Consider the following 20234-nt stretch of genomic DNA (forward strand, 5'->3'; position numbering starts at 1 on the left):
TTTTTGCAGGTAACAGTATTACCTGAGCCAGAAAAAGGTTTTTTTGAAAAATATTGTTTTCAATGTGACCTTGTGTCCTTTAAACATACGAGCCATATTGCATGCCTTGTAATGTTTTTGTTCCAGACTTGATTCTAATATAGTTTTGGTGACAGCACGTTTGACTTTGAGAGCATGGCTGTCATGAGTCTTTTTCTTTTATTTGCTTGTTGTGCACTCACCATCGTGAAAATGCGGTTTGTTTTCTCTTTTTGGCGAATATATATATGCCAGTTGTCACACTCCTTTCATCCATTAAATTATATCCTTGCAATGCTCTTACATTTTATAGATCATTGGTTTAGTACTTTTTGAGTGCGTCAAAAGTTATCCAGTGTTATAGTCGTAATTAACATAATGTGTTTTTTTCTATATGGTAAGTCACGAGAACTGATGTTCTTCCAACGGAGACGATTAATTTTCGTTAAACCATGAATGCAGGAACCTTAATTTCTTTCTTTGTTTTCGGTGTCTTTCTGCATTATATCAGCAGACAGGTTGCGTGCATGCATCATGTGGCTAGCTGCTTATATTCGGAAGCCTCGAGTGATTTTTTTCTTCTTCTTTTTGCTTTCCAATGCTAAGCATCGGCTTTTTGGTTTGTTTTCAGCTCAAGGACACCAAATCTGCAGACCAGCAAAAGACCTTGTTGCATTTTTTGGCTGAGATTTGTGAGGAAAAATACCCTGAGGTGCTCAGGTTCACCGAGGAGCTCAGCCATTTAGAAAAAGCTTCTAAAGGCAAGTTTAAACACTTAATGAGTGGCCTTTATGCCATGTTCCCATTTTTAAAATGGTAACCATCTTATATTTGTCATGTGTCTTTGCACATTTTCTTGCTTTTGTAACACCTGATTTAATTAAAAGTGAGAATTGCATGTTGATTTTCTTACTCACCCATTATCTGCCTTACTCTTGCTATGATATTGATTTGTTCTTCCCTCCCACCCCCATCCCTCCCCCACCATTCTCGGAATCCTCTCCAGGTATACTCATTTCAGCTGTTCAATTTTCTTTCACTCATGTTCGGTACCTACCTGTCTGCAATGTTTACCACTGTTTGCATATATCTTTGCACTCATTTTTGGAGATATTGTGTGACAGTGTAATGACCGTTGAAGCAAAACTGTTCATATTCATCAAAATGGTTAATAGTCCAAAAATATTCATATTCAAACATTGGATCTCTTTTTGTTATTATTTGCCATAATTTGAGTAATGTGGTTGCCACTGAGCTTTGGCTATGAGATTGGAAATGCATTTCTTTTTCATTTGAGTGAAAGCTTGTTGTTTTACTTTGATGAGCTTGTGCAGCTATTGTGTTGGACGGAGCATGGCGTCCTGTAGACGTTGTTTGATTCTCACTTCGCTTCTCTACACAAGTAAACTGGTGTTTGGGTGCATGTATCGAAATTCAAAATTGTAGCTGTAGATCAGGCTTCTTTTTTTATCCATGTCTTACACCTATGCCCTGCCTGGACTATAGTAGCTGTGATATTTTGGCTTAAATGACTGTTGTCGTTCTGTTGTTTGCTTTGTATCTCATAAATAAATGTCACTTTCTGTCTATCTGTCTGTGTGTAACACCAATCATGCCAAAACTACTGAACAAATTGCCACTAAACTTGACACATAGACCAAATTATACCTCCTATTGAACATATGCTACTTGGTTTTTTTATGACTATTAATAATGATGATATTGCGATGTAACCAAGTTTGAAAGTAAAATGTATATTTGTGCTCCGTCCATGTGTTCCCTGATCTCCGCTGAGAGGGGTGAGGGCAGCTCTTCCCTGTCTGGCAGCATGTTTGCTTGTGTATGGAGAAAGCATGGTTTTTACCATCGCACTTGGAATGTTTTAAAATAGAGTAAAAGTGATTTAAACCTGTAAGTGTTGGTAAGCTGCTGGAGCATTTTTGTTGTTGGTAATCACTAAATTAAATTCTAAATTACATTGAGCCAGTTTGTGGGCATGGCCTCGATGTTCCCAGCTCTCTTTGGTTGAAACTCGCATATTACGTTATACCTTATGTCATTACGTCCTGTCTAACCATAATCCTAGCTTCCCCTAAGTTTAGTTAGTGTTTTTGTCTTAATATAATTTATGCATGAAAATTCGCTATTTTGATGCATAACTATCCCGAACTTAACTTCCTGAAAGTAAATATGAGGGAACGTTTGAACGAGTGGATTGAGCGAATGCGAGTACTATACTGTACAGCAAGTGAAACTACTGTATATAACGCCGTTATTCACGTTTGCATGCATTCATAGAGAAATGGCTCGATGTTCTGATGCATAAATTATATAAAGGGAATTATAGTAAGAATGGCTGGACTTTCTGAAACTGCGCCACCCTCCCTGCCTCCCCGACTGAGTCACTGCCCCACCCTCACACTGGCACTTCTCCTGCCCCCCACTTGCCCTGGCGATCATCCTGCCCCCCTCCTCCCCCCAATCCTCAGCCCACCATCTCTCCTGCCCCCCAGGATCCCCCAATTATCCTACCCCCTGGCCATCAAACTCTCCAATATCTCCCCCCCCCGGCCATCAAACTCTCCAATACCTCCCCCCCGGCCATCAAACTCTCCAATACCTCCCCCCACCCCGGCAATTGTCACACCCCACCACCCTCCAACTCTCCGATTCCCCCTTCTCAATGTTTCTCCCGTGCAACACCGGCTACCCTTGCTGGTTGTGAATAAAAATGTCGAAACTGACATCATAGCATCATTCCACTCCAGCTCTTCCATGAGCCTCGATCATGTATACAAAAAGAAAAGCTCAAAGCTTGCTTTCTTTTGAGCTCCTCAGCATTCCCTTTCATTTTGAATAGCTATGTGACACAAGCAGGTTGTTGCATGACTAACGTCGTATGTTCCATAGATGCATGGTATGTGCCATAGATTACGCTGTTGTTTTGGATTTGTTCAGCCAGCTGTCCCATTTCTGAACACTCGGTTATGGAAGATTAAGATTTTATGCTCATTTTGTTTTTTTTACAAGAGTGAGCCATCATGTGCAGGTACTTTGGGCAAATTTCAGCCTTTCGTTGCTTTCTGCTGAGAAGGCAATGACCAATCATCTAGTATGTTCTTTGCCCACATAACTGCTGCAACACTCCTGTTCCATCTCTGGAGATTGTTACTGAGCAGATAAGCTCAAACACAAAGCAGTAAATGGTGAAAGTTAATGGTACACCTGTTGAAAAGTACTTTTTTGTAATTTGTAGTGGTTAGACATTAGTTACGTCATACTGAGAGAAAACTGTGGCAAGATTCTGGACCCTATTAGGAAAGTTTGTACAGGATGCACCCTACCCCTGTACTCCCAAAAAATGAAAAAACACAGCATATCCAATTTCACAGTTTCGAGAAAATCAAAGTTTAGCTTCAGTACTGCCACTGCTGCTTTGAACTACGCTTATCTGAGAGCTGAAACTTGTGTGAGGAGATATAGAGGAGATACTACGGCTGTGATTTCATTTAAAAGCTGAAATTCAACAAAATGGATACACTGTTTTGTCGATTTTTGGCCAATTTGGCCATCCTCAGTGCTTTTATATGAAACTGGAGTTTTTCTGATGATATTGTCTGCCATACCATTTGCCAGATAGCCCTCTCCTGCAAAAAAAATCTGGATACTAAACATGTATTCAAAATGGAGGAGGTTATGGCAAAATCCAGACGCAGTGGCTTTTCATGGTTTGAGCATCTGCCCTGAGTCTGGGAGGTGGGCCGTTCAAACCCTGGCTGTCATTCCAAAGATTTTTTTTAAATGGTACATACCGCTTCCTTGCTTGGTGCTCAGAATCATGGCATAAGAAGAAGATTACTTCTGCTACCGTCGTATATGTGAAAATAAATCGGTTTATTTTTATGGGAGTGAAAGATTTTTGTGAAAGTAGCAAAAAAAAATAGTCATGCATCAGGCTTGAATATAACTCTCCAAAATTTTGTCAAGCATGCTAATAATTAGCATTGTTGATATCTCGGGTAATGATGTTTTGTGATAGAAAAGTTGAGTTGGAGGATTGTGGAGAGAAAAAGTTGAAACATCCGGTAATTGGGACAGATTATGTCAAACGACACAAATACGTTTCTTTTATCACAGTCCTTAGAGCTCTGACACTGTCATGCTGTTCTGTTAATGCTTGGTTTTTTTTAATATTGTTTATTTCTCCATCCAACTCGTCTGATGAGTTATGTAAATTGCTGCTCTGTTGTGGTGTCCATGCAAAAAGCATGCATAGAACTACTTTTAAGTTGACAGCAGGTCAGCACACTGGGCAGTACTTCATCTATACTAATAAGTGTGTGTGTGTGTGTGTGTGTGTGTGTGTGTGTGTGTGTGTGTGTGTGTGTGTGTGTGTGTGTGTGTGTGTGTGTGTGTGTGTGTGTGTGTGTGTGTTGTTGTTTGGTATCTTCATATGCAAGTTTCAGAGTGGAATGGAGTCCTCCCAGGGTGGACTCAAAGTGTCCACCTTTATTTCGGTAAAGGGTCGCGATTCATGGACCAAGCTGTGAAGTTTTCTGTTCTCAAAGTTTTGTGCCGAGGGCTCCCTTCCTGATCGAGCCCCAGACAGCTTCCAACTGTAGTTCGTTTGTAATAATATTCCGAGGGATGGTTTTTAATATCGCTGTGAAGTTCTTCGTCATCATTGCTATAGCTCCAACTCTCACTGGTACAACTTTGGCATTCTTCAGCTTCCAGGATCTTTTCACTTCATTATTGAGGTCTTGGTATTTGGTCATTTTTTTGATTTCTGCATTGTTTCGTGCAAAATCACCGGTATAACACCTCACTTAGCAATGCCTTCTTCTTCGTTTTTTTGTACCTACAGTAAGTATGATGTCTGGTTGCAATGCTTTTTCAATGTTCACGCTCGATGGGATCGAATTAGGTCGTACGTGAGCGGTACTTCCATGTTTTCAGTGATTACTTTTGGTTCAAGTTCCCACAAATTTTCTGGAACTGGAATATCAAAGATTTTGCAGATGTGCCAGTGGTTAACTTTACAATTTCTGATGTGTCATTGTGTGTACAGCTGTTCTGACGTTTTATTTTATTTTATTTTTTTGTGTGTTCGATCATTAAGCATCATATATCTTTGCTAACGCCACCTCCGCCCCTCACCAGTGTTTTTTTTCCTCCGACCCACATTTCTCTCTCTCTCTCTCTCTCTCTCTCTCTCTCTCTCTCTCTCTCTCTCTCTCTCTCTCTCTCTCTCTCTCTCGCTCTCTCTCTCTCTCTCTCTCTCTCTCTCTCTCGCTCTCTCGCTCTCTCGCTCTCTCGCTCGCTCTCGCTCTCGCTCTCGCTCTCGCTCTCGCTCTCGCTCTCGCTCTCGCTCTCGCTCTCTCTCGCTCTCTCATACACACACACTCTCACCCACCCACTCCTCGCACTTCTCCCTCCTGCAGTGTAGAGCAACATTTGGTGAGGTGTCGCACCTCCCCCCACCTTTGTCGCTCCCCTCCCCCTTCCTAGCTCCCCCTTCTTCATCCTGTCTGCCTCCCCTCCCCCTTCTCTCCCTCCACCTGCTCCCTCTCTCTCCCTCCCTCTTTCCCCCCCCCCCCACATCTTATTGGCCTCGTCAACGACGTGATCGGTTGTATGTGCTCGTAGATAATATTTGACAACTTGTTTAACACCTCCCATGATCATTTTGGGCATCGTCATGTACCTGGGGTGACCCAATGACGACGTGTGAGTTCAATTATTACCACTGCCTTGCATATAATGGTAAAATCAAGAATGCCGTTATCATTCATTTTCAATTCAAGTAAGCTCAAGTAAACTGTGTAACGTGAAACTAAATCACGAGCCTTTGGCAGCGATAGCAGTGGACTCTGCTTCACGTAGGGGAAGGAAAAGAGTTGTTTTGCATGCTTACCCATCCCCTGGGGCACATGACTGCATGCACAAGTTACCCCCTATCGCTGATCATCAGTGAATATTATGAGCATCGGTGAGAGAAAAGTTTCCGTCATTTTCAGAACTCTGGGATTCTTTCTGTTGCCCTGAATCACAAGTGTAATTATCATACATTAGTTTCCCTTGGGGACAAGCAGTGTATAAGATTCCACCCCCCCCCACCCCCTTTCCCTTTCTGCTTAAAGGAGATGTCACAAAACAGGGAAAATTGTTGCTAAAAGGTGGTGGTTGTGATGGCAACCTTTATATAAAAAAACGCTTCTTTCAAGTAGTAAGCAATGCACCTGGTATGCATTTATTGAAATGTCAAATTATTATTAATGCGACTTTATTTTTGTTGTCATTGTTATTTTTATTATTAATTGTGGTGATGTCAGAAATTTTCGTTTTCATGCCACAATTAAATTAACTCAATGTTTACTTTGTGAATCTGGAAAATGTATTTATTCCTAAAATTGCTTCTGCTTTATCCAAATGAACATCCTGAAATAATTTGAATAAACGTACGTTGTTTATTTATTTTGCTCTAATTAATTTGCTTATACACCCACGTGTGTATATATCGATAGACTCCCAATTTAAGCTTGGTGTTTACTTGAGAAGGAAAAGGTGGCTTTGTCTTTTTCATAATTACCTCTCAATTCAGCAAAAGTATTCACTTCATATTTGTGTTTTCTTCTTTAAAATGATGGCATCTGGAAATTTCGGCAATTGTTTCCAATAAATAATATACATATATATATCTATATATATATATATATATATATATATATTTATATATATATATATATATATATCTATATATATATATATATATATATATATATTTATATATATATATATATATTGTTGTGGTTACCAGATTCGCAAACCACCATTCAGGTCCCTTAGGTGAGGTATCTCGGTAAGTGCATGTGTAGTTAGGCCCAAACCCGTTGTCTAGTGGGAATACATGTCATTTATACGTGCTGCGACTCTTCAGGATAGCCGTTTTTCTTTTACTATCTTTATTTTGGACCAACCGCCATGATCACAACCACGACAACAACCACCAACCACAACGCCGCTTCACCACAACCGCCACGACCTTTACCGTCACAACTCGCCACCATCGCATCACCGTCATCTCGCGCCACTCATGGGCACCGATGCTGGACTCGTGTAGGGCGCACGTTGAACAGCGTGTACAAAACCACGGATTTTCTGCTTCAAAAACGGATCAAAAACGACACACGCCCACTTTTTGCCGTCCAATCGGTGAGCGAGGGGCGGGTGGCCCCGCCCCAGGGCGATCGATATATGCAAATTTGTGGATCAAAAAGCCTTCACGCCCACTTTTTCTCGGGCCAATGGGGAGCGAGGTGAAAGGTCAAAGGGAGGGGGTCAAAGGCGAAGTTACGGGGGGGATAAAAGGACGGTGTTCGTCAGTCAAAGGGGTCGTAAAAGTCGGAGCGAAAGAGTCAGCAGAACGAGAACGAGGGGTCGGAGAGTCGCAAGAGAGAACGAGGGAGAGTCAGCAGAACGGGAACGAGTCAGAGTCAGCAGAACGGGGTCGGAGAGTCAAGAAGAGGAGAGTCGGAAGCAGAGGGTCAAGACTTCGCGGGCGGTGGAGCTGCTCGTCGTGTGCGTGGGAGTCGGAACGGAGGGGACGGAGCGGTGGAAAGGCGGCGACACCAGACGAGGGGGTGCTCGCGTCGTGCAGGAAGCTGCACCCGAAGGAGGCCGACAGCGCGACCTGGCCGAGGTGGAGATGCTCGTCGCATATAATAAAGATCCTCTATACCCCGAGCATCAGCAACCCCCTCCTGTTTCCCCCCGCGCTGAGATAGTGCGACCAAGGGGGCCCCGTTCCCACCCCCTGCCAGGCACTGTCCACGAGGCCCGCGGGTTGCGGGGCCATCGCCGCTCCGCGTCTCATCACCAGACGGGTAGGCCCGACCCGGTCTCGGCCCCAGGCCTACCTCATTCTTGAGGGTATTTCTTTTCCTTGGTTTTGGGTATGTGTTGTCGGCGCCGTCTGTGAAGTAGAATTGTATAAGTGTTGCCGTGTGCTCGGTAGTCGGTATTAGCTCTGCACTGTGTTTTCACTTTTATGTTTGCTTTTTGTGTAAATGGAAGTGTGTTTTCTTTTTTTTGTGTGCATTTGGTGGAATTGTATTTGTGTGCTTCCCGTGTGCCGCGAATAAATGTGCTTTATTGTTGAACTGTTCTCCCGCTTCGCTTCGTCTTTTCCTCCATTGAATCCCCATCTTGCTTCACGTAAAGGGTTGGTAGTGGGCTGAGTACGCCCGATAATTAATCGAACCGTCGAGGTCGACGATAACACCGCTCGGTTATTCTGATAGTACGGAACGGGTCGCTTAAGTGGCCCGTGTCCGAAGTCGACCTGCGGCGAGGTGCGATCGCCCGGTCTACCCTCCGCGTGGGTACTTAGGTAGTTCGAATTTGGCGAGCAACCCTATCCCACGCGGGGGCTGATTGGCTCGATCGCGGTGAGACCGAAAGGTCCACCCGTGACTGGTTCCCGGCGTTAGTCCGAGAGGGTCACGACTGGATTGTCCGTCCGGTGGGCGACGTGCCGCGATTCGAGTTACGTGGCCGTCGCACGCCGGCGGGCGCGAAGACCGCAACAATATATATATATGTATAGTGGGGAAAACAAGCATTTGATACACTGCCGATTTTGCAGGTTTTCCCACTTATAAAGCACATAGAGGTCTGTAATTTTTATCATAGGTACACTTCAACTGTGAAAGATGGAATCTAAAAAAAAAAATCGTGAAAATCACATTGTATGATTTTTAAATAATTAATTTGCATTTTATTGCATGAAATAAGTATTTGATACATCAGAAAAACAGAACTTAATATTTGGTACAGAAACCTTTTTTTGCAATTACAGAGATCAGACGTTTCCTGTAGTTCTTAACCAGGTTTGCACAGACTGCAGCAGGGATTTTGGCCCACTCCTCCATACAGATCTTCTCCAGATCCTTCAGGTTTTGGGGCTGTCACTAGGCAACACAGACTTTCAGCTCCCTCCAAAGAATTTCTATTGGGTTCAGGTCTGGAGACTGGCGAGGCCACTCCAGGACCTTGAGATGCTTCTTACGGAGCCACTCCTTAGTTGCCCTGGCTGTGTGTTTCGGGTCGTTGTCATACTGGAAGACCCAGCCATGCCCCATCTTCAATGCTCATGTTGAGCGAAGGAGGTTGTTGGCCAAGATCTCACGATACATGGCCCCATCCATCCTCCCCTCAATGCGGTGCAGTTGTCCTGTCCCCTTTGCAGAAAAGCATCCCCAAAGAATGATGTTTCCACCTCCATGCTTCACGGATGAGATGGTGTTCTTGGGGTTGTACTCATCCTTCTTCTTCCTCCAAACACGGCGAGTGGAGTTTAAACCAAAAAGCTCTATTTTGGTCTCATCAGACCACATGACCTTCTCCCATTCCTTCTCCCATTCCTGGATCATCCAGATAGTCATTGGCAAACTTCAGACGGGCCTGGACATGCGCTGGCTTGAGCAGAGGGACCTTGCGTGCGCTGCAGGATTTTAATCCATGATGGCGTAGTGTGTTACTTATGGTTTTCTTTGATACTGTGGTCCCAGCTCTCTTCAGGTCATTGACCAGGTCCTGCCATGTAGTTCTGGGCTGATCCCTCACCTTTCTCATGATCATTGAGGCTCCACGAGGTGAGATCTTGCATGGAGTCCCAGACCGAGGGAGATTGACTGTTATCTTGAACTTCTTCCATTTTCTAATAATTGCGCCAACAGTTGTTGCCTTCTCACCAAGCTGCTTGCCTATTGTCTTGTAGCCCATCCCAGCCTTGTGCAAGTCTTCAATTTTGTTGCTGATGTCCTTCGACAGCTCTCTGGTCTTGCCCGTTGTGGAGAGGTTGGAGTCTGATTGATTTGAGTGTGGACAGCTGTCTTTTATGCAGATAACGAGTTCAAACAGGTGCAGTTAATAAAGGTAATGAGTGGAGAATGGGAGGGCTTCTTAAAGACAAAACTAACAGGTCTGTGAGAGCCGGAATTCTTCCTGGTTGGTAGGCGATCAAATACTTATTTCATGCAATAAAATGCAAATTAATTATTTAAAAAATCATACAATTTGATTTTCAGGATTTTTGTTTTAGAATCCGTCTTTCACAGTTGAACTGTACCTATGATAAAAATTACAGACCTCTATGTGCTTTATAAGTGGGAAAACCTGCAAAATCGGCAGTGTATCAAATACTTGTTTTCCCCACTGTATTATATATATATGTATATATATATATATATATATATATATATATATATATATATATATATATATATATATATATATATATATATATATATATATATATATATATATATATATATATATATATATACACACACACATGTATGTGTGTGAATGTGTCGTCATCATTTTTAACCATAGATTTGGCACAAGTCCTCCATTCCGTGATTTAGCGTTATTTGTAGACTGCTCATTGTTGGAAAAAAAACGAGGCAGTTAATTATGAGAAAGCATTACTTATGATTGATGGAAACATAAGGGCCATAGTATATTCTCAGCAATTATGGTGAAATTAGCTAATTTATAAGGTTTAATTAGCCAAGATGTGAAGCAGTTATTAAGTTGAAAACTATTTGACAGCATCCACAATTGCAAATAACTTCATTGCTAATTGCACATGTTGTCTAAGAATGGCAGAGTTTGGAACTTAGTCTCAGCTGGGATGTCATTGAGGAACAAATACAAGCAGGCAGCGTGTGGAGTTGACAGTGTTGAGAACTCGCTTCGTGCAAGCCGTTATGCATGTTTTTTCTCTCTCCAGTCTCGCTGGAATGAATACCGCGAAGCGCACCTAATCAGACATGGCGACCACAACCACTTGACGTTATTAAGATTGATGTAACTGCAATGGTTTAGCTAATGCCTCGAGAGCCCCTTTGCTAATGAAGATAAAGGAATACCCAAGTCGTGACTGGCATGGTTCACAAATTCTTTCAACCCATGGTTCTGTATCTGTGGTTAACCCTTTTGGTGCAACCGGACCGAAAGGTGTCAAGTTTTTTTTATTCGCTCTTTATTCCCTTTCACCTGTGGCTCGAAAGCTGTTTTTCTTTTTGCAGTTAGACATCTCTTATTTAACTTCTTCTTTCTGTTTCCTCTCGCCGCAGTGTCCGCAGAAATGATTCAGAAAAACTTGAAACAAATGGAGAAGCAAATCCTGCAGCTGGAGAAAGACATCTCATCCTTCCCTGAACCTGAAAACGAGCACGATTTGTTTGTGGACAAATTGACGGTATTCCTCACTCCGGGCATGCCGATCTGGTGACTGCCTTACGCTCTGTTAGATAGCAAACCACTTTGAGCCGCACATATTGTACATTCATTATGCAAATGAATTCCTCGGCAAGAGAGCAGAAAGATATCTACACAACCAGATTGCATTTCACTGACAAGCCCGTACAAGGACTCCTGTCTGAGTCATGCATTTTTATTCGCAACGATACATCTTCACTACCCTGTTCTCATTTCTGTGGAATGTTTTATTTTTATCAAGATTATTATTATTATTTTATTATTTAAACTTTCTCACCATTGCAAATTATATATGGAGTCGAAGACTTTTCAAGTTTTTTTTAATTAGTTTTTCTTTCTTTTTTTACCAATGCTGATTTCTTGTGGAGGATTTTTTTTACATAAATTAGATGAACAACATTAATGAACAAATTTTCCTCGAGGTTGTCAAATTTTAATGTAAATATGTATTTTTTGTGTTGGCCTTCAGCTGTCGTTTTCAGACACTAACTATATATACTTAGATATGGAATAATATTCAAAATAATTGATGATTAATCTTGGACGATTCCAAATATGTCATTTGTAGAATGTTAAAAACAGCCTTTGTTGCTCGGCCTATCAACAGCCTCGCACACCTTGCTCTGTAGTCTATACAATATCATCCTTTCAGATAAGGTGTCAACTGTTGCATGCAAATATGAAAATGGTTTCTGTATAGTTTTCATCCCCAAAGATTACGTCCTGCAATGTGATTGGATAGATGTTAAGATAGCGTTACAAACAGACAAGAGGAATAAACAGAAAACAACAAGGATGGAGTCAGTAACATTGGGGGAAAGAAGATAGATATTGAATTTCAAAAACTTGATGTTATAATTTTTTAATTTACCAAGTGGTGTGTGCGTGTGTGTGTGTGTGTGTGTGTGTGTGTGTGTGTGTGTGTGTGTGTGTGTGTGTGTGTGTGTGTGTGTGTGTGTGTGTGTGTGTTTGGGGAGGGCTAAGGGGGCGACATTGTGTGAAATGACCTGATCATCAATCCAGATGTATATCCTGAATCCAACCTTTGTGGTTTCCACTTGACGTGCACTTTTTCATCGGTAGAAAATGATTTATTTATGTTTGAAGGGAGTTCAAACATGGCAGCTCGTAATATTTATGAGAGACTAATATTGCGTTGGACCTTTAACTGCACCGATCTGCCTGGATAGTTGGAGACTACTTCTCTACATTTATCTGATTGAGGGCTCTGGATGAGTGATGAACTTGCTCACTGTCCTTTTTGCCACCTGAAAAGCGCAATGTTGCAAAACCTGCTGACGTCAAACCATCCTTCGCTCACAATACCACAGAGACAATTGTCAGTTTTTATTCACGACATAAATGAACCTGCAGGATTGTAAATCATGTGTGTGAAAAAAAAAATCGGCACAATGGATGGGAATTTTTGTTTTTTCCTCTCAGCATACATTTTTTGCCCTTGTTAAAATTAAAACCTACAATAGAGAAGATGACATATTGAAAGTCTGTATAATATGCAGTACATCCATCCAGGAGCTCATGATTTTTTTCTATGAATTTTTCGTATGTTTTATAAATCCTACAAAGTTGGACGGAATGCACTCACCGTGACACGCGGCCTCTAGTGATGCTGTCTGGTGAATGGTTTTCTGATTCGATGCAAAATTCATCTTAATATTATATTATCACTTCATGTCGAATGGCTGTAGTCGGATATATTCATTGCTACAGATCACCACTTGTTTGGGCAGACAGGATGGCCTAAAGGTACTCACACTCGCCTCCAAGCTGTCTCGCCTGGGTTTACATCCAGACCCAGCTATAAACTGTCACCCCGGTGTTTCACGGGCAGAGTGATTCATCAATGTGTGTGCTGTCCCCCGGATGTACTTTTAATGGGCGTCCTGTTTGCTGACATCCGTTGGTGGATGTTGAAGAATCCGTAGTGTCCTTCGTGAAGTGTGGGTGAGCTATCGCCAGCACAATGATCAAATTCCAAATTCCTGTCCTAACCAACAGAGGGTATTGCATCATTGGCACAGCCACGCCCTCAGCCAATGCTACGACTTGTGCTGCATACCAAGAAAGGAAGAAGAAGAAGAAGAAGAACCAGTGTTTCTCCCAAATTTGGTCTCAGTGTGATAACCGGTGATCAAAAGTTGTGCAAAATTATTTTTGTATTCATTCCACCGAAGGGGAAACTATTATTGATATTCTTCCACACCACACTCAAAAGTTAGGAATATTTCCATTGACATGTTTCTACATCAGTGTCAATCTCTTGAACTCCTTCAGCTCTGACCTCTCCTGGGGCACCCATACAGCCAAACTGGCCTACAAAGTCTGCTGCAGACTCGGCATCCTTCGGTGTCCCAAGTCTTTCTTTGGAGAATTGGAACGACTCAATCGATAAAGCCTTTGCAGCTCCATGGAGTACTGCTCTCCCCGATGTTCTGGGGCCCCAGTATCTGTTGTCAAAGCTCTCAATATCATTGGAATTTTCTGAAGCAGAAGGTATACTAATCGCGCATCTCAAGCATATCCACTGCCTTTCTGTTATTTACCACCTCTTCTCTGATATTACTCCCTCTGCTCTTTCGTTCCTCTGACCCTTCCCAAAAAATCCAAGATGTGTTCTACCAGTAACCCAAAATCCAGGCTAACTACACACCTCAACTATTTTGTGCCTCACTTTCCCCATGTGTTGAACTGTATTCCAGAGGCTGTGCTGTCCCATGCTTTATTCCAGGGTTTCATGCAAGCAGTGTACCACCATCTCACTGTCTCATTATTCTGCATAGTGCTAAGGCATTCTTGAGCCCAACCGAGCTCATCACTGTGTACAAGACTATGATCCACAGCGACATGGAGTTTTTTTTGTATACAGAGCCAAGGCTCGGAGAAGAGCTGGAACACAGAATGTATCAGTACACAACTGAACAAAAGGAACAACAGAAAGAGAGGGGGAAACACGACCAGCAGAGCCGATGCACAAAATAGACAGAGGCGGACAAACAAGGGTTGCCGAGTAAGAATGATGTGTGTGTGGGGGGGGAGGGGGGGCAGGGACGTGTGGACAAGATGGATACAGAAGCAAGCTCTCAGGAAGGAAAAAAGTTGGGAGGTGGAGTGCTTATGAAGGTTGGCTCCCTATTCTGGGTTAGTTGCTCCTGCCTCCCACCCTGTTCCTCTTGAGGCACTCAAAAACAAGGCATTCCACAAAATTAAAATCTCATGAGAGGAGGGTGATTCCCAGGGACTATCATTTTCCGAATCAAGACCCAATGAAGCAAGACTGGCATGATACCCATGTCATCATTATGGCTATAAATCGGGTGGGCTGTTCTTATATTTTCTGATGAGTTCCATTTCAACTTGTACTTCAGTGATGAGACTGGATAAGGATCTGAAGAGGGAGTACTTACTTCCCAGTGGAACATTTCTGGTATGGTAAATCACTTAGGATCTGTCGTGGTATAATTACACATGAATAAATGAGCCGATCACTTTGATGCACACCTTCATTTGTGGAAATCTATTAAACACATTTTTGACTTAATTGGAATGCAGATAAAGGGCATTTGTTCTTTCTTACCTCAATATATATCCATAATCCTGGCACTCGCACCTCCCGAAGGGCACTGCTAAATTTACACACCTCACGCCAAACATGGACTATCTCACACTAATGGTATATAAAGCCTATTAAAATATGAAGCCACTGATGTAATAAAATTAGTCGTCGGTTTCAATGTTTTATCCTCGTTAAACAAACTTAAAACTGCACATTTAACACTCTTGAATATGTACAGATCCAATTTTATGTATTTGCAGGGCTTTCATGACTTGATTGACCCAACTCTTTGAATTTCATTCTGGAACCAAGTAGCAAAAGCACCAACGTTTAAATTTATTTATATTTGCTCAGTCATAACGTGAAGTAATAAGTTAAGTTTGCACATTTTCTTTGATAATACTCTTTCTCGCTTTGCGTTTCTACCTTGCAGAGTTTTGTGCAGTATGCCAAAGACCAGCACGCAAAACTGGCACTCATGCATAAGAGCATGGAGAAGCAGTACGATGAGCTTGGAGAGTACTTTGTCTTCGACCCCAAGAAAATTCAAGTTGAAGAGTTTTTTGGAGACCTCAGTGCCTTCCACTCCATGTTCCTGGTAAGCTTGTAATTTCCTTCTGACTCATCATAGGTTTCATAATAACCTCATACATCTTGTACAGCAGAGGAGCTTAACAATTTGAATTACTTTGGGATTATATGCCATGAGATATTCCATTAAAGGATCTCCAGGCAAATTTAGATTTTAAATGCCATGTTGCTTCCTGGTAAATTTATGGAAACGCAGCAATTGGTGCCAATTCCCTTGGACATCAGTCGATGTACTACACATGTTTCTGTGAGTTATGTGTGTGAATCGGAGGGAAAATAACCACTCTGTCAATTCACCTTTGGTCGTTGAAGTTTAGTACAGGGAGAACACGATCTACATTGTCGCTTTTGTGGTTGTGAAAGTAGTAGGCACACACTTTGCATGATTAAATATGGTGCCAGGCAATCCAGTGTCCAGAGCTGTAAATTTCCCAAAACGGAGGCAGCTCAGATCTATGGTCATTATGAATATGGTCTTATGGATACGGGTCTTATACACTCATATTTGCAGCCACCAATGATGCCTCGTGCTGCCTCGTTATCCTACATAACATGGATGGTATGTTTTAATGTTAACAAAGTGGACACTTTGTGCACAATACGGTGACATCATGATTCTCATATTTGTTTCAGTGGCCATCTACATCTAGAAAAAAATGGTTGAGATTTTCAAACTTCCTCTTTAACACATCCTTACCTTTACATGCACCTTACATACCCTCGCTTCCATTTTTCTTCTTCCCCATTACTACCCTCTTCTCCAACATCCTTTTTTTGCTCCTCATCCTCCTCCTTAATAAATTAATGGTTTGTACCATTTAACCAGACTCGGTGATGTAATGGTTAGAGTACCAACTCCAAGTCTGGGAGGTCGGTGGTCGAAACCCCAGCTGAGTCATACCAAAACTTTATAAAAATGGTATGTGCGGCTCCCTTGCTTGACACTTGGCATTTAAAAGGACAAGAGCATGGACAATCCCCATAGGTTGGCATCTATGGGAAGAAGGAAATTCCTCCTCAGGAAAATCCCGGCTGAGTGCGGTGAGAAAGGCGACGCCATTGTTGTCATGTCACCACCACCCAGAGTTGACTGAAGATGGCAGTAACTTGGAACTTACCCAGGTTGCTCAGTGGCTGCATTTGTCTCATCGAATAGTCATGGTGTGTGTGTGTGTGTGTGTGTGTGTGTGTGTGTGTGTGTGTGTGTGTGTGTGCGTGTGTGCGTGTGTGTGTGTGTTTGTGTGGTTGTGTGTGTGTGTGTGTGTGTGTGTGTGTGTGTGTGTGTGTGTGTGTGTGTGTGTGTGTGTGTGTGTACGCGCGTGTGTCAGCTCCACCATGAGCCTTTGATCATCTAACAAAACAAAAAGAAAACTCTTAAGAGTTAGTTTGTTCTCACTTTTATTTTGTACTTGCAAAGAAAGGTAGAGTAAAGAGGTGGGGTGGAGGTTCGCATATAAATTCAGAAACTTTCATTGAGAAGAGACACTGCAGAGTGAAAAGAGTTGGTAAGAGGGAGAGAAAAAAATGGAGGAAATAAAATTTGGGGTGGTAGGTGATGGGAGTCAGGAGACAGAAGGGTCATGTATGGGGCATATGAGAAAGCATTTGGTGGAATCATGAAAATTATTCCTTTTTGCATACATAATGAATCAATGGCTCGAACCCATCCCTTTTTTTTTTACTCCAAATTCTCCCTTTCCTTTTCAGATTTTTTTGTTTTTCTGAAAATACTTCTCCTTGCCTCTGCCCACACCCTTCCCAATCTTTGCATATTTAAATGTAAATGCCCACAAACCATTTGGTATTCCAATGAAATATTTGGAAGCTGTGATTGTGACTTTGGAAAATTTGAGGATATCCCACTTAATAAGGAATACTTTTAGAGGATAAACCGAATTAATTATTATCCTTCTAACATCAGGCTACGAGCATGTTAACATTTCGTGTGTATGTGAGTAATATTGAAGAAAAATGAAATAATTGCATCGAGAAACTAACTTTCCACATATTTAGTGTTTTGTTTATTCTCATCTAACGAATTTGTCAATGAGCTCTTGGATTGGGACCATTAACAGCTACCTGAAAGTTGAATATTGTATTTTTTTTTGTAATTCTCTGAAAAACCGAAGTTATATTCAACCAAAGTCACCCATCACATCCTTCAACTCGATCACCACCATATTCAATTAGGCTGTGCTTTTCACTCTCTTTACCTCATAGTGCTTTGTTTTCAGTAATTAGATGCCAACAAGAATGCCACTGAAAATGTCAGGAGACTGAGTACAAGGCTTTTGCACATGCCAAGGGTTTCTTCTCTGTAATGACTTTCCTGAGTATGATCAACTCAAACTTCATTTCTATGCATGTTTTGGAGCAGTAGAGTTTGAATTTGTGATTTTCAGGTAAAAACGTTCATTTGAAATCGTACTTTTTCTTTCAAGCGGCCTGCAGTTGTATTTGAATATCTCTGGCGTCGTTAAAAACACACAATGGTGGGAATCTTTGTCGGCAGGAGTGCAGACTTTCTTTATCTTGTCTGCAATTGAAAGTGTATCAACAAATTCCAAGTGGAAATAATATGGATCCAAAAGATATCTGGGTTTGGGAAGTGAAATTACGAAAATATATTGTGCGACATACATCATGCATGACAAGACTCTACTACTCATTGCTTTAGTCTCCCCAATTAGTTAGTTATACCTTCTTGTGGGGTCGGCCGGAGAAAAAAATTGGTCCACTTGTTTGAAAGATCGGTTGGCCCAGCATGTTGTTTGACTGAAGGGGGCAGGAACTTGTAATTTACTCAGTGTGTTCGTGATAACATGCCTCCGTTTTGTGAAAGACACCATGGGATATTTTACGTCAAAATCTCACATTCTCACTCTGTCTCTCCAAAATGATATTCATACAAACACACCAATATATTTCCACCATTTAGGGGAAACCAAATAACTCAGAATAATAATGTTTGTTTCATAAATATCAATTCTTATTCATACATTCATAAGTATCATTTTTAGAAAATATGATAGTTTGTGCTTCAAAATAGTGTCCATCATTTTGAGATGTTAGACTGCATGTTGGAGGTTTTGTTAGCCATGCCCCTTTCTAAAAGGATGGCGAGGCCATTGTAATCAGTCCTTGTGTTGGCGAGTGAGTGAGTGCATGAGTTTGCAAGTCTACAGGCAGATCTGATTTAATATAGACCATTCATATTCTCAGATCTGCAGTTTTTATACCCTTACAAAGTTCTGCATTGTTAAATGTTTTTTTTCTTTTTGTAAAATGTGATGTTGTATTTCATATGCTTGGTATTTTGTTTTGGTTGAGCTGTTTTTTTATTTATTTAATTTCACAGATGAAAACTATAGTTTGTTGGTCACATCACCACCCCCCTCCCAGCCCCCCCCTTCTCTCTCTCTCTCTCTGTCTCTCTCTCTCTCTCTCTCTCTCTCTCTCTCTCTCTCTCTCTCTCTCTCTCTCTCTCTCTCTCTCTCTCTCTCTCTCTCTCTCTCTCTCTCTCTCTCTCTCTCTCTCTCTCTCTCTCTATCTCTATCTCTCTATCTCTCTATCTCTCTATCTCTCTCTCTCTCTCTCTCTCTCTCTCTCTCTCTCTCTCTCTCTCTCTCTCTCTCTCTCTCTCTCTCTCTCTCTCTCTCTCTCTCTCTCTTTCTCTTTCTCTTTCTCTTTCTCTCTCTCTCTCTCACCCTCCTCCGACCCCTTCTAAATCTTCAGCTTTTCAATTGCCTTTTCAATTCTATATTTTATTCTTAACTACATTTTTGCTTTTTTAAACTTTTCTATAACTACTTTTAAAAGCTTGCTTTATATTTATGTGGATTCTTTTTTCCATTTTGATTCTTATCTTTTCGGAATATTTCTCCAAAAAAAGAAAACGTTCTTTCAAAGAGCTTTTTCGATTGATGTTTAAAGTGAAATTGAAAAATATAATGGGGCTTGAAAACTTTACCCACCTGTCTTGCACATTAGCATTGCTCCTGGCAATGAATGTGGTGGATCACCTTCTCCCCCCCCTTATTTGTCTCTTGTTATTGTTTAAAGTTGTATATATTCTAACAGACTCAATCCCCTTAATGGGTGACACACGACTGCTGGATAATTATTTCTCAAGACTCCCGAGCAGAGACAAATGATGTGCATATAAGGATAACCCAACACGATGTGGTTGTTTTACTAATTTCACCATGTGGTCATTTCAGCACGCATGGTTGGTGCAATGGGGAGAACTTACTTATGATGGAACCATAGCTCAAAATACACAGTGACTCATTTAAAAGCAAACAGGTTAAGTAAATATACAACGAGAAAAAGACATAAAATGTCTTTACCCTAACAAATCGTTTTTGTAATTTTGCTGTATGGAGTTAAAGGGCTCGGCCATATTTATTTTCAACTAAAATGGCCGCCAGTCTACCAGTCGGCCATCTTTGATTAGATTGAAAAATAAAGTGAGTTGCACGTGTATGCCATCATGTACTGTGCTTGTGCCAAGTTTGAACAAAACAGACCATGTATGTCTGAGAAATGGTTGGGGACACTTGTGGTGTTTTTGTATACATTGTCGATGCGCGTGTAAGAGCTAACACACAGACCATATAACAAAGGGAGCAAGAGACAAGAGGGGCCAGAGGAGGAAGCACAAAACATTGGGGAACAGAGACATTTGGAGGTGGAATGGAGAGGATGGGGCGGGGAACACGGAGAAAAGAAGATGGACACTACAGGGACACTACTGGAAAGC

At 41.6% G+C, this 20234-nt stretch overlaps 1 protein-coding gene across 1 annotated transcript in view; it reads left to right on the forward strand.

Moving 5' to 3' along the window:
• LOC147008646 (protein diaphanous homolog 2-like) overlaps window positions 1-20234 on the forward strand; it is a 468186-nt gene that overhangs the window by 331310 nt on the left and 116642 nt on the right. The window contains exons 21-23 of the mRNA XM_085863759.1: window positions 650-779; window positions 11163-11287; window positions 15315-15479. Coding sequence (XP_085719885.1) covers window positions 650-779; window positions 11163-11287; window positions 15315-15479 — 420 coding nt within the window. The remainder of the gene's footprint in view (window positions 1-649; window positions 780-11162; window positions 11288-15314; window positions 15480-20234) is intronic.

The sequence above is a fragment of the Eptatretus burgeri genome, chromosome 18, assembly GCF_056783735.1.
Source record: "Eptatretus burgeri isolate ZD-2024b chromosome 18, Ebu_testis_v1, whole genome shotgun sequence".
In the NCBI taxonomy this organism is placed as follows: domain Eukaryota; kingdom Metazoa; phylum Chordata; class Myxini; order Myxiniformes; family Myxinidae; genus Eptatretus; species Eptatretus burgeri.